Genomic DNA, 22,079 nt, shown 5'->3' with positions numbered 1-22,079 from the left:
TCTGATGTGCAGTTGCTAACCTGGATGTTGTTGAATCCAGCCCTTCTAATCTGGTTAAATCAACATTCCCTGCACACACAGGGGGGTGTAATCTTGCGCCTGACTGATCTTATTGCATTCCGGGTACAACTACCTCCTTTAATGTTGCCTTCCTGCCCTGGTTTTGCCAAATGGCATCTGATGTACAGAACTGTAATCCAGCAAAGTCTTAAATGGTGCTGACAATAACGGCTGGATTATCTGTCTGCACGGGCAGGTAGATCTTTGTGCAGGTGAAGCATCTAAGTTTTCTGCGTCTGTGCCAACTTGCATGTTGTGTGCTGGACGTGAGGTTGGGCCTCGGATCCCAAACCCTGTTTGGGTCTTAACTGGTTTTAATATCCGGAGCTAGGGTGTGTTGTATGGTCAGCAGGTGAAGGTTAAGCCTCCAGGCACGCTAACCACAGGCGTGTGGGTTTGTTTTGATGGACGGGACCGGTGTGACTACGGGCCTTGTTTACTCTGGCATCGTGTTAGACTTCTCTGGTCTCGTCAACAGTTCTCTCGGTTGCTTTCCGAGCCAAGAGTGCGACGTGATCAGTTTTGCGAGGTTTAATCTGTTTATTGCAAGCCATGCTGTTCTCAGAGTTTGTTTATGGTGTAACCTTTGCTAAACGTTGACTAATAACGCAACGCGGCTGTTTCATATTAAACGTGTGCAGAACGTTTTATTTTTTTATTACGTAATGCCTGCTGGGCAAATCAAGCGGATGCAACTCATACCACACTGGCTCTAAATGATTAACAAGTGTGCGGTAAGCGTGTAAGTCACTTCACCCTTGTCCAGGATTGCGGTCTAGTGGAACAGGCTTGTGCAAATGGGCGTATAATTCATGAGTACAGTTTGGTTATAACTTGTTAATGACCGATGATTAATTAAATGAGCAAAACAATTGAGAATTAGTTTCAAAATGAGCATTTAATCCAGGAGCATGGAGGTGTTTTATCATCTACGCCCATGGATCTAGTGTAAGTTTTTTTACTCGACAGTCATAGGATTGAATGCTGAGACCAACTGTGTACAGTTATACACTGATGTGACCAGGAAATCACTAGAGGCACCACATGTTGCTTAGTAAAACCCTTTCATTTGTATTAACTCATTAACCAAGTTTTTTAAATGAATGCTTACATGTTCAGTCACCTTGTATGAAAACAAAAGGTATATATTTTTTGTTTTATTTAACAAGCAAATAAGCATATTTACACAAGTGTATTTACACAATCTTACAAACATATCATGGGCTGGTTGTGGTGGTCCGACTGCCCGGTAATGAATAAAGTGCAAGTCAATTATTTTCACATAGAACAATCATTCAGAATCGCATATGATCCCCCTACTGAACTTGCCGTCAGTGCTCAATGTCACGAGGACTTACAATACGTTCTTTTTTTTCTTTTTTCTCCTCTCCACAATTCCATCAAGGTATTTTTCCACAGAACGTTACTTTTACTCCTACTCCAACATAACTGGTGTTGTGATGAGAAACGAATGGTGAAACGATCACGCAGTTCGCACAAACATGCGAAAACTCAAAGCCCAGATTGTTCCTGCTCGTATACAGCAAATCGGGCAACTGGGGGATTAAAAAAAGTCACATTGCTGAAAGTCATCAACGTGTTTTAAAAACGAGCAAACATAGTGGACCCAACGCAAGTTACAACACTAAAGATTGGAACTTATCTTAATACTGATTAGGTAGCACAGCCAAAGGCTGCATGGAACAGACGTTTAGTGTTGATTGACCTTTGCATGGATGACCTTTCACCTTCTCGATCCATCCCCAGCCCAGCACTACAAATGTGCTTAGAATCCACTCTAACATAGAGCACAGGCAGAGTCACCGCACACGCAGCTCCCCAAAACGGACGCCTCTTCCGAAAGCGAAACTAACACGGAAGAGAAAACAAAACAAAAATAGAAAAGGAACACGAGTGTGCTGATGCACGGCTTTAGAAAACAAAACCCTGACTTGTCTGTGCCTCCGTTCAGCCCAGACCGGGTTTCAGCATGGCGGTGCTAATGCTAAGACTGGAAATGCTGGTAAAAAAAAATAATAAAATTTTAGGAAGGAGATGAAATTGCCCCAGTTGGGAGACCTTGCAGCTGGCCCGGATCTCTGCAGTTCCCAAAACCAGAAAAGTGCACTTTAGTATTGAAGGTCTCCAAACGAGGGTAACAGCCATCCCTATGACTACTTCAGGACTTCACAGGTTCATCTTGAAGCTATGAAGCACGCACAGGAGAGAGAATGGTTGAGAACATAGAGGAAGATGTGATGACGAAAAAATCAAGCTGTTGTGGCAGGAATGCAAAACTTATTAAAAAAAAAATAAAAATCAAAAAATGCTTTCCGTTTTAGAGTAGACTTCAGAAACAAAGCAGGATTCTCTTAAACCCGTTTTTTCTTGGGTCTGCTAAAAAATGAAAATTATAATGTATGTGTTTCAAGGATCAATGTTCTGAAGACAGTACAATCAAATAAAAATGTCCCATGTAGAGTTTTCACTTTGGCTGAAGAGAGCTCCTGTAAAAGTGTCCTATCTTCAACACCTTAGGATGAAGATGCCGTTCAGGAACGTAAGGATGTTCTCACGGGCGAGGAGATCAGGACCCAGCCCAGAGGGGCTCTCCTGATGGGGAGGTGTTGCTAGGAGTTCTGCAGGAGGCGTCGATAGTGGGGCATGACCTCGTGCTCGGGGAGGTGGAGGTTGAACTCCAGGGCCACCAGCACGGGGAACTCGAAGGCGATCAGCTCACGGCGATTCACCCGAAACCTCTCCTCCAGTTTCTGAAGACCAAAAATACCACAGGCTTTATACATTATACATCACGCCTCGGGACTGAACGAAACACCGCGACGTCATGAAAAATGCACACTACTGTAAAGATTTAATCGAGATGGTGTGACCCAAGTCCTAATCCGTGACGCGTTCAGCCAAACGTCTTTGTCCAAACTGGCTTGCGCAAAAGGGCCGCGCTCGGTTCCCGGTCCGCTCGCGCCAGGAGGGCCGAATCGCCGGCTTGGCGGCAAACATCAAGATGCCGGGGGGGGGTACGGGACGCGGGACTTACGTCGATCAGAAGCTTGACCTCGTGCTTCTTGAGGTCGCCGGCGATCTTGGCGGCCAGCAGGACGCAGGCGCCGGCACACAGCTTGCGATTCTGCTTATGGAGTTTACCCTGGAGCACCAGCTTCTCGAAGTAGACGAAGGCCATGGCCACGGTGGGCTCCTCGTAGCCGCACTCCTCCTGGGCCAGCTTACGGATCTCCCGTTTCAGGCTGCAACAACACGGCCCCCAGGATGCCCCGTCAGACAGGAAAAGGCTGGTCTGCAGCTACAGATGGGTGGCCAAGTGGACCCAGGTCTGCCCCGATAGGCCCAATATTTACTCGTGTTTCTTCAATAGTACCGGGCAGTGAGAATTACACTAGATTAAGACAAGATGTCTTAAATTCCCCTTTTCTGTTTGCTATATATAGGTATAAACATGAATGACCGTATATGTTCCATCTACAACAGATACAATATGATCAACAAACATTATCACATTTCTGTCCTTTTCTACCTTTACAGCTATAATTGATGCATTCTGTTAAATTCTGTTGAAGGATCTTTGGGCCACTTAAATGTAAATGTAAATGTAAATGTAAATGTTATCCTGATCCAGGACTGACATGTAGGGGCCAACTGTGCCTTTAGGCCTTTAATCAAATCTCATTATGGAATAAGATCAACCAAGAGAGGGTGTGAATGACCAATTGACCTTTAGCAGAGTTCGGGGATCTATTCACATTCACAAATAAGATTTCACAAATAAGATTTTTTGATGCTTAACAGAGCAACAGATGGGGAAGGCTTGCAGATGCTGAGGGCTTTACCTCCTGATCTTGCTGAGAGTCAGACGAATATGGGGGAACTTCTCCTTGAACGTCTCATTCATGTCCTTCTTGAGATCAGAGGGCTTGACGTACTCGATGACTGTGGTCTGCAGGGAAGTGGAGTGGACAGACAGTGGCAGATGGTTAAAGGAGAACTTCCCTTGGGCAAGAGTCCTCATCCATTCTAAATCCAGTTAGTGTTTTTGGTCAATGACACTTTAAGGCTCTGTAAGACAGAATTTACTACATCAGGAAGGGTTTTTAAGCGGCAGAGTCCCACATCTCAAACTGAGAAGGGCTGGTTATGTGTATAAATTCGATCACCCACGAGACACACGTTGATTTGACAAATTTTACAAACGTCCTGAATGAGTGTCACACATATGGTAAAAATAAAAATAAATTACAAAAATCTCCCAGACAGATGACATGTTTTCCATGAGCACATCAACGCCATAAACTGTTCTTGTGAGGCCCGATTTAGTCCCTTTGTCAAAAATTAAATGGTGTGTAACTTTTTATTTCCACCTAGCGGTTCAGAAACCTGGCCAGAAGACATTTCACAGAGGGCCCCTCTTCCTGGATGAAACGTGAGCTGGAAATACCATAAATTAGGCTCATGTGTTTAACACCATCGATTGGCTAAATTGGAGAAATATTGGCCAATCATTGATACTGATTCATATTCAATCGATCCTTCTATCTCTAGTAGGGTGCCATTTAATTACATTGCCCCCCCCCCCCCCCCCCCCCGCCATCACAAATCCTTTAAATTGTAGCTTTACAAAGCTCAGTCAGTGCACTTCACAGACCACTAAAGCCAGTTTAGTGCTCACGCTCGGTTTACTGACCAGACCAGCTGGTTTGTGTTGTCCTGCGTGTGCATCAGCCATTATCCATGCTGGTGTCTCATATTTCAAGTCTGCCTAATGGATTTTTGGCTGGAGGACCCTCGTGAATCACGACAGTCAAGCAGCTCGTGAGGTCACGATAAACGAGGTGCAGGATTGTCTACAAGCAGGAAAGTTTTAGCCTCTGCGTGATGCTGAAGGAATATTGGGTCCCTGCGGTTTCACAGGAAAAGGACGAGCGGTAGAGGTGCAACCAGGACTGGGAATGAAGTTCAGAGCGTGAGCGCACCAAGCCAATTACCTCAGCTAAACACCTACTCCAGGAAAAGTGAAATAAATAAAAACCTTAACACATACATCCTGCTGTAGTCTCAGCTTTTAAAAAAAGATACTGGGGTTAGAAATCAGAGGAACCCGAAAAAAGAAAGAGAGAGAGAGAGAGAGAGGAGAAGAAACAGGTCTAGACACTTTCCGTGGGTCGCATTGTGCAAAAAAGTTTTTACAAAAAAAGTTTTACTTTAGAATATCATATTCTTAAGATAGTAGGGTGCGATGAGACTCCAGTCCATGGTTAAAAACATGCACACTGTTCCTCTGATGAACGCCATCCTCCACACAGAGCTGAACAGTCTCATTAGTGGGGGGAGGGGGGGGGCCTTCTTCCTCACGTCCCCCCTCCCTCGTACGCCAAGGCCCCCCCCCCAACAAAAGCACAGCTAAAATGGGACATGAACTGGGAGTAAAAACGAGGAAGACATCTTCTCCGCTGGGACACAAGGGCATGATAACTTCTGCGTCAAAGGAAAAATAGGGGGAGATGCTACACCAACTCATTGGAGCAATCATTCTGCAAAAAGGGAAGGGTGCACTTCCTCAGGTCAGGGGTCAATAAGGCAACTATAGTGATGGTTAACAAGCACAGGCAATATAACACTACTTTTGAACACACACACACTAAGAGGAGTACTGATATCTCAATCATTCACAAGCATTACATTCAAGCAAGTTGAATTTGCTTGGGAGAAATCAATGTCAAGACTGGGTTTTAGACCAAGGTGCCGTGCAGGGTTTTAGACCAAGGTGCCGTGAAGGGTTTTAGACTACAGTGCCGTGAAGGGTTTTGGACTACAGTGCCGTGCAGGGTTTTGGACTACAGTGCCGTGCAGGGTTTTGGACTACAGTGCCATGCAGGGTTTTAGACTACAGTGCCGTGCAGGGTTTTGGACTACAGTGCCGTGCAGGGTTTTAGACTACAGTGCCGTGCAGGGTTTTGGACTACAGTGCCGTGCAGGATTTTAGACTACAGTGCCGTGCAGGGTTTTAGACTACAGTGCCGTGCAGGGTTTTGGACTACAGTGCCGTGCAGGGTTTTAGACTACAGTGCCGTGCAGGGTTTTGGACTACAGTGCCGTGCAGGGTTTTAGACTACAGTGCCGTGCAGGGTTTTGGACTACAGTGCCGTGCAGGGTTTTGGACTACAGTGCCGTGCAGGGTTTTAGACTACAGTGCCGTGCAGGGTTTTAGACTACAGTGCCGTGCAGGGTTTTAGACTACAGTGCCGTGCAGGGTTTTAGACTACAGTGCCGTGCAGGGTTTTAGACTACAGTGCCGTGCAGGGTTTTGGACTACAGTGCCGTGCAGGGTTTTAGACTACAGTGCCGTGCAGGGTTTTGGACTACAGTGCCGTGCAGGGTTTTGGACTACAGTGCCGTGCAGGGTTTTGGACTACAGTGCCGTGCAGGGTTTTAGACTACAGTGCCGTGCAGGGTTTTGGACTACAGTGCCGTGCAGGGTTTTGGACTACAGTGCCGTGAAGGGTTTTGGACTACAGTGCCGTGCAGGGTTTTGGACTACAGTGCCGTGCAGGGTTTTGGACTACAGTGCCGTGCAGGGTTTTGGACTACAGTGCCGTGCAGGGTTTTAGACTACAGTGCCGTGCAGGGTTTTAGACTACAGTGCCGTGCAGGGTTTTAGACTACAGTGCCGTGCAGGGTTTTAGACTACAGTGCCGTGCAGGGTTTTAGACTACAGTGCCGTGCAGGGTTTTAGACTACAGTGCCGTGCAGGGTTTTGGACTACAGTGCCGTGCAGGGTTTTGGACTACAGTGCCGTGCAGGGTTTTAGACTACAGTGCCGTGCAGGGTTTTAGACTACAGTGCCGTGCAGGGTTTTAGACTACAGTGCCGTGAAGGGTTTTGGACTACAGTGCCGTGCAGGGTTTTGGACTACAGTGCCGTGCAGGGTTTTGGACTACAGTGCCATGCAGGGTTTTAGACTACAGTGCCGTGCAGGGTTTTGGACTACAGTGCCGTGCAGGGTTTTAGACTACAGTGCCGTGCAGGGTTTTGGACTACAGTGCCGTGCAGGATTTTAGACTACAGTGCCGTGCAGGGTTTTAGACTACAGTGCCGTGCAGGGTTTTGGACTACAGTGCCGTGCAGGGTTTTAGACTACAGTGCCGTGCAGGGTTTTGGACTACAGTGCCGTGCAGGGTTTTAGACTACAGTGCCGTGCAGGGTTTTGGACTACAGTGCCGTGCAGGGTTTTAGACTACAGTGCCGTGCAGGGTTTTAGACTACAGTGCCGTGCAGGGTTTTAGACTACAGTGCCGTGCAGGGTTTTAGACTACAGTGCCGTGCAGGGTTTTAGACTACAGTGCCGTGCAGGGTTTTAGACTACAGTGCCGTGCAGGGTTTTAGACTACAGTGCCGTGCAGGGTTTTGGACTACAGTGCCGTGCAGGGTTTTAGACTACAGTGCCGTGCAGGGTTTTGGACTACAGTGCCGTGCAGGGTTTTGGACTACAGTGCCGTGCAGGGTTTTGGACTACAGTGCCGTGCAGGGTTTTAGACTACAGTGCCGTGCAGGGTTTTGGACTACAGTGCCGTGAAGGGTTTTGGACTACAGTGCCGTGCAGGGTTTTGGACTACAGTGCCGTGCAGGGTTTTAGACTACAGTGCCGTGCAGGGTTTTGGACTACAGTGCCGTGCAGGGTTTTAGACTACAGTGCCGTGCAGGGTTTTAGACTACAGTGCCGTGCAGGGTTTTAGACTACAGTGCCGTGCAGGGTTTTAGACTACAGTGCCGTGCAGGGTTTTGGACTACAGTGCCGTGCAGGGTTTTGGACTACAGTGCCGTGCAGGGTTTTAGACTACAGTGCCGTGCAGGGTTTTAGACTACAGTGCCGTGCAGGGTTTTAGACTACAGTGCCGTGCAGGGTTTTAGACTACAGTGCGCTACATAAGCCCACTCACCATGTAGGAGGGGAAGATGAGGACTCGCTTGTGTTTCCCACATGGCCACTGGGGGTCGTCAAGCAGGTTGGGGTCGTACTCCCTGAAATCTCCCACTTCATTCCCTGCGGACCAGCAAAGACAGCAAAGTAAACGACACCTACACGCTGCACAGCCAGGACTGGGTCTTCCAGAACTCACACACACACACACACACACACACACACACACACACACACACACACACACCCGTGTCGAGGCTACTCTGGTTGCTGTTGACGCGGGCCAGACTGAGGCTGCGATGGCTGGCGTTGCGCGACTGCGAGAAGGACGAGGTGGAGTCGATGGTGTTGCGTCGGGACAGGACGTTGCTCGGGTACAGGAACTGCATGTAGGACACCGTCTGCAGACAGGCGGGACGCCACGTCCAACGTCACGACATCCGGACAGAATAGTCGACAAGAAAAAAAAGGGACCGTACATTAAGACGATTAATGGCGGAAAGGAACACTTCAGGTTACCAGGAAGTAGAAAACAGGGATGCGTGAAGGTTCTCGCGCTTACCTTCCCGTCGGCTCCCAGCTCCACGCCCTCCAGGCCGATCACCATCTCCTTGGCGCTGGCGCCGCCCGACGGGTGTCTCTGGCGCCCGCCGTCCCCCTTGCCGTCCCTGCTGGTGCAAGAGAAAGGCGCTCAGGGACGTGGGCTCGCCGTGGCTACGCTCTACGCTGGGGCGATACGCCACCGTCGACCAATCACAACACTGCAGCGAGGCGGCCCGTGTCCAATCGCTCTCGGGGAGGTGGGGATTTTTTTCTTTTTGCCATTCGGACGAAAACTATGAGTTCAATACATAAATGATTCACTTAGGATGGTTTGACGTCCTCTGTGGGCATGAGAGAAAAGTACATCTCTGTTACTCCTGTAGGAGTTTGTCAGGAGTTTAAAGTAGTCCGTATCACCAGGGTGTGACATTTCAGGACACAGTAAATATTCCATGCATTTCCTTTAAATAAAGAAATCAGGCCATGTCTGGGCATTAACTGATGTCTGGCACTCAGGAACAGGCCCGTAATAGCCATAAACAACCCAAATGTGCATTCCTTGCTAAATATGTCCCCTGTGGGTCTGGGAGGAACATTTAGCTGCAATTTAAGTGCTCAAGGCTAAATAAAACCTGTTTGGCACCTAGCTGCCAACCCTGTAAGAAAATGTGGATGCCGGCAGGGGATGTTTTGCTTTGCTTTCAAAATAAATGGCAACTAGTCCTCATCTACACGGCCAAATGCCTCGTGTTGGAGTCAGCTGACGCCGTTCAGTCGTGTTCAGCTCTAACTACACGAACATCTCAAGTTCATTCGGAGCAGAATATTTGGAAGTTGGATGGATCAGCATCAGCATAAATAAAACCATGTTGCTCGGTTAAGGTAGTGAATTTATTGGAGAAGGCTAAAGATGCTCCCCACTGACTTCCCACAATGTGCGCTGGAGACCACGGAGCAGGAAGGAGTCGGGTTTCAGAGCGAGACGGACAGGGACTCTGTCGAGCGATGTTGAGCAGTGCGGTGCAGAAAGCCGTGTCAGTATCACAGCGCGTCCGAGTCCCTACTAGTTACGCTGCATTTGAGAGAGAATGAAATTACAGGCGATTTCTGGTGTGAGGAAGCGAGTTGCAAAACGCCTCCAGCCACCAGGAATCTCAAAACAAACACCAAACGAGCCAAATGATACAGTGAGGGAAGGGGCGTAGGAAAGTCATGCCCAAGCTGCTAAAGGAAGCTTGTTCCCAGGTGCAGTTTGCGTGACGTAGTGATGACGGGACAAAAAACACAGAGAGCAATGTAGCAAGCCTACGAAAAAGGGAAGACGTGATGGATGTCTATAGAGTGGCCTGCGTTCTAACCTGTCTCTCTGTGAGGTTCGCTCACACCTCATGTGATTTCAACACATCTGCACAGTCCTAAGGTGGGGTGGGCGGGGCCAAGACACACAAGCTCCGCCCAGGACTGTTCAGGCAGGAGTGCAGTGCCCCGTTAGTGTGTGGTGTGGTGATGGTATTATATAACGAGCAGGCTGAGCCAATAGCGTGTGGAGAAGGAGAGGGGGTGTGTGGTTCTAATGGCTAGTGGTTCTATGCAAGGTGTTTACTCATCTTACTGGATACTGGACAGGAATGTACAGTCAAATTATCAGATGGCCTGAAGTGTGTCTGGTTCCCACCACATGCCAAGGGCAGTTAAAATAACTTTTTTTTTTTTTTTTTTACTTATGTAACACAAAATGATGGAGATCATTTTTTTTATTTAAGAATCATAAGTTACAGTCTTGTAACAGTTTCCTATCTACAGTTGGTTGGTTTGCATCTTTGAGCAAAACTTGAATCCATATTTTTTGGTTTTTGATAAGGCACTAGCAGTTTTCTTATCTTCAACATTTCTACTCCCAAACAGTGCACTCAGTAGAAAGCAGACAGTGTTATTCTAAAGGTCATAGCTTGACCCCCTGCCAAAAAAAAAAAAAAAAAAAAGTCAGAGGGGGAGGTGGATAGATCATTGCTAGGTCAATAATAACCAGGAACATCTGAAATCCTATCTCTCCCCTCCTGAGGCTGATTAAAACATTAAAGGATTTGTCTAAAATAAACAAATAAACAGATGACAAGAAAAAACGATATCAAAGCTAAGCGCATGTGCTCTCAGTCAAGATTTCAAGATCGGAGGGTTAAGCAGATGTGGGAACTGCACTCGGACAGAAAAGCAGCGTACCTCTGTGAAGGGATGTGTAGCTTAGCTATGGTGGTAATTATGCTGCAAAACTTTAGGACATGCAGGATCTGACATTTTCAATCACAGAAAATATTCTCTCAACTTAATTTTCACACTTGGGTTTTGAATTAGGTCGGACCAGTAGGAATAACACATAAATTGTGGCTAATCAAAGGTACCGATTTTTGCATGAAAACGGGGGAAAAAAATTAAAGAAAACCTTAACATTGGTAACCACACGAGGCAACTGTAGTTGCTTAATAACTGAACACATGCCTCCCTGTTGCTGGATAATGGAACAAGCGAATCAGTTGTCAGAATTTTTCTGCAAATGTAAAGTGTATCATTCACGTTCAGATTTCTATTCTCAGGTTCTCACGTTAAAAGATGACTAGAAGTACAAGAAAACAGAAAATGAAGTACAAATTGTACTTACAAATTCTCTGATCAGGGACATTGGGTTCTTAAATTTCATAGCACAATTTAAAAGTTAGCAAAACCTTTTAGAGATATGCCCCAAATCTGAGGTGAAGGCTTGTGGCTCGCGAAAAGCAAGACGCAATTGATTCCAACCACTAGAAAACAACAAAAAAGTTGCAACAAAATTTGATGTGGTTAGGCATTAGACAGGCATACCTTCCAAGGCTTTTGCGAATGCTGATTGCAGAGGCCATGTTGAAATATCAATTAATTTCGTTGGGTTTCCATGGAACAAAAACGATGAGAGGATGAGGGCGTTATGGGGTGGGGGTGTAGCCAGGGTAGGTGGAGCCGGGGGTGGAGCCAGGGGGGTGGAGCCAGGGTGGGGGTGGAGCCAGGGTGGGGGTGGAGTGAAGGGAAGCGGTTTGCATGCTGTAGAATACATACCCTGTTTGGCTACAATCTCGATAGGGCAGGACAGAAAATACACTATAGAAGGATCTTCTGCCACTGACAAGGACTATCCTAAAAAGACAAAATGATAAATAAACTAATTCAGTGTGCCAAGCCAACACAGAAGCCAGCAGTAAAGATGGTGCGGTAAACAGTAAAATAAATAAATACATATTTGCTGGAATATATTTTTTCAAAGGCTCTTGAAACATTTTAAGATGGGAAAAAGTCATATATACACATTTTTGTTTGCACAGGAACTATAATGTTTAAATGGTTATAAAGAAGGATCTTGATTCATCTGTCAGGTGACAATCTTCCCTGCCTTTGAACGGCTATCCGAGTTCTGCTGGGATGGCACGACTTTGTGAGGGATCGTTCACATGACGAACATACTCCCAGGACCAAGGCGCACCTCCTGTAGCTAAGCAGGAAAAATGGTAGGTGCGCCACACCTGCATTCAGAGTTAGGACTGGTATGCGGACCGTCCACGTAACACTTGGTCCGAAAAACAATCACAGCCTTTTCTATGGACAAGGAAATACTTCCCTTTAGATGGAGGTGATAAGACTTAGTTGCAGTGTTGCACTGAAACCTGATACCAAGCGGCATCTGTCGTGTCAGAGCGCTACCGTTGGGAACTACAAAGACGGTATGGAAACTAAACAAACTACATTTCTCTGATGAATATTTAGAAGTACGACATACTACATGATCAGACCAACGGTTCTCTGAAGTACTTTGAAAGTAACAGCAAGTTCGCTATACGTGTTCGGGTTCCACGTTGCGAGCGGGGCTCACGTTGCGTTTTCGTTTGGGCAAATGAAACAGTTCAATCTTCCAAACCAAACAACGTTGCTATGACGACATGAGAACACTTCTCAAAAAACAAAATGGAGGGAGAATACTATAGTGAGGTGTAAGGGGTAAAGCGCCGCCATTTTGTGCTCCCTGTGGGCGGGAGACCTGTGTCTTCCTGAGCGGCCGTCCACGGACGGGAACCCACCTGCCGTTGCGAATGTCGTGCTGCCGCAGGTTCTTGATGAAATGTACCTTCTTGAAGTTTTTTGGTCGGGGCGAGCCAGATAAGGTTCGGCACCTAAGACAAACGGATCGCGCCGTAAGAACTTTATCATATGACTCATGACGCGCAGTATATCAGACATCCCAAGTTGCAAAAATTGATTTCAGGGAGGGGTTGCGGGATGGCGAGTCTAAGTTGTTGAGTGGGGGGTGGGGGGGAGTGTAAGTGGTTATTTCTTGCTTCGTGTACAAATGTTAACATTTTTAATGTAACAGCGCAAGTAGCGTCTACAGATCGTCTCCCAGCGCCAGTCCCATTAATTTGATTAAGCCCACGAAGTGACTGATAATTACCATACGGTAAGACTCAGATAAAATATGAATGTGTGCTGTTCAAAGCGTCAGGCACAACTGGACTAAGGAAGCTGCGATCTAGGTGGCATCAGTGTTACACTGGCAAAAATACTGTACTGCACCATGTTAAAATGCACTGGTGGGCTCTCGAAGATGCTGTACCCTTCACACACAGAGAGTGTGTGTGTGTGTGTGTGTGTGTATACGTGTATGTGAGATCTGTATACCTGCGAAGGGGAGCATTTTCCTCAATGTCCTCCAGAGTCTCCAGTGAAGAACGCTGGGAGATCAGTCTCCGCCTGGAGAGAGCGAGAGAGAAGCGAGAGCGAGAGAGAAGCGAGAGCGAGAGAGAGAGAGAGAGAAGCGATGCACATCAGGGCCCCTCACACATCAACAACCCCAGCGGAGTCCGGCAGTCAGTCCTGGGGACCAGACGACAATTCACGCTTCTACCATTCAGAAAGTAAATGACACCAGCTGTGGTTGGTCGTCCCGGTGGTCTGGGAGGACTCGGAGACACTGCTTGAAATATTTAACAAGTAATTAGCACAGAACCTTCAACTTTCTTTTCCAACTGAAAATCACACAGCACAAGCCCAAGAATATATGGTCCAAGACTGATTTACCATATGTATAAAGCATCCATTTTTCCCCACCTATTCTAGGTATTGGTTTTAATTCCTGTTGTTTTGTAATATGGAGCCTATGTTTGTTTGCACTGATTGCTGTAGTTTTGTAGTATTCCACTGGAATATCATGAATTCTACAGTACTATCTAGTACGCATCCTGTGAACAGATGACAAAGCGTTTTGTAAGTCGCTCTGGATAAGAGCCCTAAATGTAAAGTTCTACTCCAGTATTGATTTTATCCACATTCTCAGAGACTTCATTATACAGGCTTCCGCACAAGGTTAAGATGACTTTCTGAACCCTGCTAACGCGGTGCGATTCACACAAATCTCACACTAGTTTGTGTATCTAAACGTCTTTAGTCCCCCCCCGCTAGGAGGTCACGCTCCAAGTCTCCGCCTCTCTGCTCATATTTAGCTTTTCCAGAGAAGACAGTGGTTGGTGAAACCAGGTCGGGCCTGGTCCCGCTGAGTGCGGAGAACAAAACATGCCTGGTTGAGTGCCAAACGATCCTTGAAATTTAAGCGCAAACACGTACGCCGTGAGAAGAGTCCCATCGTGCTCAATTCAGAGTACCATGTACTAAGTGTTTGCGGGCGGAGGGGGCCGGGGACGCATGAGAAGTCGGAGACTTCATCTCCGCGGCATTAAAAATGCATTAATGTTTTTAGTCACCGCAAGACGTTAGGTTGTACCAGGACACGAGTTTTAAAGGAACAAAGAACCACGCGGGATTGCGTTACCCATGAATCTACAGCATCTAGGCCCGTCCCTCAGAGATTATATTTGTCAAAAAACATCTAAAAGTTCATGACCCCATTTCAAGTGGGCTGAAGACTGTGATCTCTGTTCCGTTAAATCCAAAACTGGAAGATGCTTGGGCCCGTTTGTTTTTCAGCAGTGGTGAGGCCTGATGGGATGACTGTGTGTGTGTGTGTGTTGAGAGGGGCTGCAGTAACTGAGAATAGCTGTTGTTTTCCAGACGACGCTGATCAATCGTCTCCACATCCTTGTGGAACAGAGAGACTCAGTCACACACTGCAGCGTTCACGTTGGAATACGCCGGCCGAACGCAGTGGCGAGAGGAAACGTGCGGCCTTCGCTCGTCTGCGTTGGTCGCCGCCCACCACCACGTCTGGAGCTACTTCTACAGCATCCGATTCCAGCACTAAGCCGGATAAGAAACACAAAGCGTCGCAAATCCGCTCCGCATGGCCATGCGCCGAACCCGCCTCTCGCCAGGCCGGGCTCCCGCGGTCCTTACACAGCGGCGCAGACCGGAGACCCTCCGGCCACGTCCGCTCGTCCTGGACCCGATCCTCCCGTCGCGGTGCTGCCGGACGGCCGAAGGGGGCCAGAGGCTCGTGAACGTGGCATTTACGCAGCCGAACTTCCTTCCACTCGCTCCATTCAAATAAACACGGGACATTGTTTCAGAAGGCCGGCGTGGACAGCTGCCAAATTCCTTCCCGCTGTGGAAAACATCGGACTCGCAGCAGTGCGGGCGTTTTTTTTGTTGGGCCGCTTTAGGGGGTTCTGGCTAGTTGCATGTTCCAGTATAATGGTTTCTGGATGCCGACGTGCTGCTAAAACCGGAGCTCTTTCAGGGCATGAGAAATGTTTCGAATGTCAAACACGCAACCCTGATTAGGATGTGAACACATCTCACTACGCTACACAACTGGATGGCAAGGGAACAAATTAATCTGCCAGTGCCCGGCCCGGTTTAGTTTAATGCTGTTTGGCATTTACTTACTGATTTAGGCCCTAAAAAGCCAATAGTGCAGAAAACAAACATGCATTATTAGTCGTGAAAGCGTGCATCTTTTGTACGAGGCAGCTATTCGTGTCGGTGCGAGTCAAGGTGTCACGTTCATTACTTCATGTTCCGCACACCGTCCTCATACTGGAGCTGCAGGGCGTGATCGCTGTGGGCTGATCCGGCCCATCACCACGGACGCCTGCGCAGTCAACCGGCAACACTCCCAGCCGATTGCGCAATCGCCAAAGGAGCACGATGTGTGCAGGGGCCCCGTCCGGAGACATCAGGGGCCCACCAGACGGGGGCGGGCCAGGACGTGGGGGCAACGCTGGACTGGTGGACCGTTCAAATAAATCAGAAGGCTTCTGTTTCAGGCCCAGTTAACTTTGCATGCACGAATCATATGATTATTAGGAATAATCGGATACTGTGACAGGTGGAAAGCATGAAGTGTTAGCGTGTGTGTTTATATATATATGCCTTTTATGGCCATGTGTTAGGACATCAAACAACCACTCTTGGCAGTCCATCTAAAGACTCTACACTTTTCTGGCTAACAGAGGCAAGACAGGAGGGAGTCTGGGAGAGGAAGTGGAGGAGGGAGCAACAGAGGAATGGAGGGGGAGAGAGAGAGAGAGAGATGGAGGGAGGGCGAGAGGCAGAGAGAGAGAGGGAGAGGGCTAAAGACCGGGCAATTTTCCCCTTCCAGCCAGAAACCTGTGTTAGTTTCCACCAGCTGCTCGCTAAGAACAAGCCAGACACTGTGTGTGTGTGTGTGTGTGTGTGTGTGTGTGTGGGTAGACGGGCAGAAGTAGAGCGAGTGTGTCAAAGTGACAGCGCGTGGGACACCTGGTAAGGTGGAGAGAGCGCGTTAGGGTGATGCATGTATGAGCATGTATGAGACAGTGTTAGGTAAATGTGTAAATATCAGTACTAATAATAATGTTATTACGGTCGGATTTACAGTACAGGCTATACAGGTTACAACCTACGTGCTCATGAGAGCAGGGGCCCCTTGGATCAACTGGCTAAGAAAAAATTCAATCACTGAAGCATTTCATCCTCCCATGGGATCTCACGCACACGAGAGACAGAACACCAAAATATCGAGTTCGTTCCCTGCCAGGTTTTGTTTGGTCTTTCGTCGGATAAGCTAACAAAACGCATGCACTGATAATAAATGGCACGTCGTAGGAAATCCGAGAGCGAGACCCACAAAACAAAAACTCCAGCAAATCCAAACAAAGACTGACCACGACGAGACGATTCTCGTATAAACCGCGGCGATTCGTTCGAGAGGCTACTTCTGTTCATATTGTGCATGTTGGTTTTTTTTTTTCACGTTTCCTGTTGCATCATAATTAGGCATAACGATGCATCCTGCATCACACTGGCCTGTTCCTTATCCTGCCCTTGTTGTACTGTGCATGCAAAATCTTTTAGAAGGCTACACTTTTTTTTTCATAGCCTAGGGCCATTCCTGGGCTCACAGCAACCTTGGGTTCTGTTAGCAGATCAGTGTGGAGGCTTTTAGCCAACACTGGCAGGGAAATCTGCAACTCGACAGAGGGAGCAAACAGTGAATTAGGGGTCATGTGACATGTGGGATAAGGAAGTGAAGAGACTAGCGTCGGGGTGGAGCAGCGGTTGAGAAATGTGTTTAATCGCAGCGCCACGTCACACTGTGCCTAATAAAAGCCCGTTCGTGAAAAGTAACGTAACCGAATAGTAAAACGCCACTATTTGTAGAATGTAGGACAGAATGTATTTGGCCAGCTCAGACCGAACCAGATCCAGTGACGCCAAGAACGGGATAAGCAGACAGCTCGGATGTGTCACAACAACTCGCCTCAACTGCACGAGGAAAAAAACCGCGCGCACACACACACACACACACACACACACACACAAAAACCTGCAGTCGGCCAAGACGAGTCACAGGCAACATAAACCGGGCCTGCTGGACTGACGTACTGGGCAAGGTAAAGGCTGTTTGGGGCGACGGGCCAGTTCGCACGAAACAAGGTCACATTTCTCTATGGCCCGACACCGAATCCAGCGCACACAGACGGCGCAGCACGCACGGCCGTGCGAGTCTCGGGTTGCTGTAAGTTTATATTGTGAAAGAACAAGCGAGAGAGAGAGAGAGAGCGATAAGAGACCCGAAGGAGAAAGTGCACTTCTGTGTGGTTAACACTCGGCCTCTTCCTCATGAGGTGGTTAGCTCATAGGCTACAGACGGTAAACAACACTGTACACCACACAAAGTCCGCCAACAGAAGTTGGCGACAAGAATGAGTGCGACTTATAGGGTTAACCACATGAGGTGGTGAGCGTCATTGATTACATGTGTACGAAGGTGGAGAAGGTCTGGGTGGATGAAGGTACACTCCTCCTCCACTGTGGGATGCAGAGGTGTGCTTTGTTCCTGCCAACGTTTTTGACGTTGGCAGGAACAAACTGGTACTGACAAAAGTACCAGTTTATTGTGTATTTTTGCACTCTGAATGCAAATGTGTTTTTAGAGGTTTCAGAGGTTTTCTGAAGCAGTCGAATGACAAAATCCACCACACGTGACGGACAGTAACGTTGTCTCTTGGAGGCCTCGTGTCATTTCTTGATTTCTATGTACATCTTAATATTAACCTACACTACCGCACGCTGGTCAGTACAGTCCCGTGGTGATTACAACCCTGAAGAGAAAAAACTCCACAAGTTATTTTGCATGTCCAGCGGTTAATAAAATGGCATGGCACTATAAATTAATTGATATTTACCTCAAGACGGAGATATAAATTAAGTGAAAGAAAGCGTTGAGCTATTCACAGCAGCACCAAACAGTAGGTATTACTCTGTGTGAAAGAAGTTGTCACTGTGCAAGTAAAGTATTAAACGTTAATGACTTCTGGCGTAAAGCACAGACCAGCCAGGTTAGAGTTTTCACCTTTCAACACACCTGTATCTTTCGCCTGTACTTGTTTGACTTTTGATTGGTCTAAAATTGCCCCTTGGAGGGGGGAGCGACAAGAAAACTAGCCAATATGATACAAATAAACAAAATTCGGGAAAAACATCCCAAAAAAACGTCTAAAGCGATCCTAAATCCGATGCGTCGCGGCTCGACCACCGAGAGAAACACCTCAGCGGCTGCACGTGCACGCCGAACCCCGCGATGCGCTCGTGGCCTGCACTATTACGTAACCCACGCGCACGTGAGCGTCTGTGCACCGTGCATTACAGGAGCAACCAGCTAGAACATCCAGAAGCCCAACACATGCAACATATGGACTCTAACTGAGAGTTGAGAGGCTGGGGGTTAATTGGCGACGGGGTACGTGCACTTGTGCATATTTGCTGACAATTATTGCCCGATTACCGGATTACTTCGTGATTATTCTGGTTAGAGACAAATAGACAGACGCGTCCGTTTAGTTACCTTGATCTCTGCAGCTCCAGTGCGGAGCTGCTGATCTGACCCCCCTCCAGACAGCAGTAGTTTTGTGGGGATTGCCTGGAGTAGGCGGCCGGTAGTATTCCCTGAGTGAACGTCTGTAGTCTCCCTCTCGTGGCGGGCGGCACGGCGGAGAACGGCGAGCTGAACACGGAGTGGATCTGCGCCCCGCTGGCGAACGCCTCCCCCTCCGCGTCCGAGCACGCGGCGGCGGCGGAGGGGCTCGCGCCGAAGCTCGCGCGGTCGCCCAGAGCCTGGTTCGCCGCGGCCAGCGCGTGGGCCGCGGCGTGCTCCGCCGCAGAAACCAGGCTCCGTCTAGTCCTCGCGTCCAGCGAACCGTCCTCGTCGAGCTGATCGTCCCCGTCGTCCTGCACGGGACGCCCGTCCAGCGAGATGTTGCTGAGGAACGAGAGCGCGGCTTGTCTCCTCCGCGGGTCTATGCGCTTCCGTGCGTGCTCCACACCGGGGAGCTTCTGCAGCGTGGTCGTGGCAGTCGCCATGGTCCACCTCCGGCGAGAGATTCGGACGGGGTGCTGGTGTTTGTGTGTTTTTTTTTTTTTAACAGATCGGTGTCATTGTGTACGATTGGCGAAATTGCAGGCGAAAAACGCCATGGCGTTGTCTTTTAAGTGCCAGCGCTTTTACTGTGTGTACGAAAAAGGTCGGTCACGTGCGTGCAGTATTGTGGCAGCAGGAACACGAGCCTGGCCAATAAGCTTGGAGGAAAAGGTGTGTTTTTTTCTGCCTGCCTGTTCCTCCCCCTCCGGGTCTCAGAGCAGGGCATTCCAAAAAATAGCCTACATAAAATTAATCATGGTTCGGGAAGAAAACAAGCAAAGGCGACCACAGTTTCACAGTGTTGAACAGTGTTGGGTCTTTAACTAAGCGTCATTCTCGATCTAAGCTTGGTTCGTAGTTCGTGATTATCACCAAATGTTCCAAATTGTTTTTAGTTTGGAAGAAGAAAAACCGTTTCCAACAAAAATTAGTTGTCTTACAATGGATTGTACATATCATATAAGAAAGCGTTTCGTTTTACTCTATTAAAATATCAAGCTTATCTGTTAAAATAAAAGTTATGCGTAACAAAATAAATTGAAAGGAAAATGATGCAATCGCTCGTCTGACATTAATTTATGCAATTGCGCCATCTGGTGGTTAAATACATTCAGTACAACATTTGTGTTTACTATATTATATATTGTGGGTTAAAGGATAATCAAGTGTTATTTATTAAATGAAAACAACACGAGAAGAAGTTTATTCTGTTTCGTCCGTTCTGTACAAACGTCCAGTACAAGAGACAGCATGTTTTCCATGAATAGATTATGGTTTTAGAATTAAACTCACTGGGTATTAAAAATATATACTGAAAATTACATTCATGGGTCACTAGGTGGCCCTATAATACAGTTCACGTTTCGTTTTACATAATTTTCCTACTGTGGATCGAGATCCCAGTTTTAAACGTCCGAGTAAAGTCAGATAAAACATAACGGTGGGATGTCGCATCGTATATAACATTAATTTATCAAAAAATGTGCTTTGATTTTTGCAACTCTAATGCCAGAATCGTAAAATAAAGGCTAATTTGCAGTAAAATAAAGGCTAATTTCTTTGTAGAAAATACACACAGTACAGAACATTAGGGGAACTTTTAACGAATGTTTGTGTTCGTTTATAGTAAAAAAAATCATATCTAAATGTTAAACAAGCAGTCCTTAGAGGTGCTGAGATATATATTGAGTAGTCATCTGAGTTACACCTGGATGCAGCTTGTTTGAGTTTTATCAGAGGAATCATGAATATCATGAATGATGCGACATTTGGCAGATGCGTCTCCTCACGCGCCTCAGCCTCATGCATTATTGCATATTTGTAAACCTCAGAATATTTTTAGAAATCAGATCCACCCTGTGATCAGAAACGAGACAAAAATATAATAAGGTGTAGGCTATTAAACTACAACTCACAGCTGTTTTACCACCGTCCTTCACCTTTGCCTCGTCGTTGGCCACTACTTACCCATTTAGTTCTGAGGCGGTATAAATTAAAATGCGGTTTCAAGTGTCTCAGTTAATAAGGAGCCACAGTATCCAAACACGAGTGAGAGATCCATGCGTGGGTGGTCCTCTGTCATATGCTGAAAATTCTTCCACACCGATAACCTTTCCCAGTCAAAAGCACCGAGGTCAATGACATTATTTTAACACGGTGAGACACCCATGCTTCAGTTCATATGAAGAGCCCTCAGACTTCGCGAGGGGTTTATGATTCACGTTTAGTCTCTACTATTCTTCCCAAGAAGTCGGAAGTCGCAGTGACTTAAGTCTGAATGCATTTGAGGAAACGCCTGTCAAAATAATTTCCCTCATTGTCTACCAAGAACGGAATTAAAGGGAGCCTGACATTGCATATGCGCTCGGTGACCGTTAGTACTCTGTGGCCATGTGGTCTGCCTGCTCACTGTTATTTTATTGCTTCCTAAGTCCATTAATAGACCGCAATAACGCTGCGTGTTGCACATTTTGAGGGAGATATTCGTCGCTCCGCAGTTACGGGCAACAATGAAGATCCGAGCCCACTGCTCCTTAATCTGCGCCGTCCATCAGTGGGAGAGCTCGGAGCACTCGGTCCCTCTGTGTGAAACACAGTTCTTCCTGTGTTTGTGTGGGGCTTCCTAACCTTTAAGTGTTTTGGCACCTTATTGTAAGACATGATCCGCACGAGGTGGCTGTTATTTCGTGCTGATCCACATTCCCTAGGGAATAATAATACCGTGAAATGTTTTGTCTGATGCTTTGCTTTTTTTTCAGCTGTTTGATAAATGCAGGGTTAAAAAGAAAACAGGTCTAATAAGATCTCAAAGTGAAACCAAAAATAACAGCGAGGTTGCTGTTTTGATGACACACTGTCTTTTGACTTGGGAGACCATCCATCTATAAACCCATTACACTAGACGACTGTGATTTTGCTTCCTGACAAAAGTACCAGTTTATTGTGTATTTTTGCACTCTGAATGCAAATGTGTTTTCAGAGGTTTTCTGTTCCAATATACTCGTGTCATTTTGCGTTTTACAGTATGGAAAAGCAAAGAATGCTCTGTTACTACCATTGGACACTGAAGATGGATGCACTTGGGCCAAACACAGAGGAAAGTCCAACACCTGCAAGTTTTACAAGTACACCTGCACAATTTGTGTAATAGCAGTT

General features: G+C 47.1%; 1 protein-coding gene across 2 annotated transcripts; it reads right to left on the bottom strand.

Moving 5' to 3' along the window:
• Positions 1-1,107: 1,107 nt before the first annotated feature.
• On the bottom strand, positions 1,108-19,571 carry cables1 (Cdk5 and Abl enzyme substrate 1). 2 transcript variants are annotated; one of them, XM_076981239.1, is made up of 10 exons: positions 18,852-19,571; positions 13,250-13,321; positions 12,652-12,744; positions 11,639-11,716; positions 8,571-8,676; positions 8,256-8,409; positions 8,028-8,131; positions 3,924-4,030; positions 3,116-3,323; positions 1,108-2,831 (listed from the first exon to the last, which is right to left on the bottom strand). In XM_076981239.1, the coding sequence occupies exons 1-10, from the start codon at positions 19,364-19,366 to the stop codon at positions 2,691-2,693; spliced, it is 1,578 nt and encodes a 525-aa protein (XP_076837354.1). In that variant the 5' UTR covers positions 19,367-19,571; the 3' UTR covers positions 1,108-2,690. The 2 variants fall into 2 exon arrangements, with proteins under 2 accessions (XP_076837354.1, XP_076837355.1); XM_076981240.1 differs by lacking the exon at positions 11,639-11,716.
• Between the last annotated feature and the right edge of the window lie 2,508 nt (positions 19,572-22,079).

This window comes from Brachyhypopomus gauderio, chromosome 19 (assembly GCF_052324685.1).
Source record: "Brachyhypopomus gauderio isolate BG-103 chromosome 19, BGAUD_0.2, whole genome shotgun sequence".
NCBI lineage: Eukaryota > Metazoa > Chordata > Actinopteri > Gymnotiformes > Hypopomidae > Brachyhypopomus > Brachyhypopomus gauderio.
The sequence above is the reverse complement of the archived record's forward strand: the minus strand, read 5'-3'. Positions and strand labels throughout refer to the sequence as shown.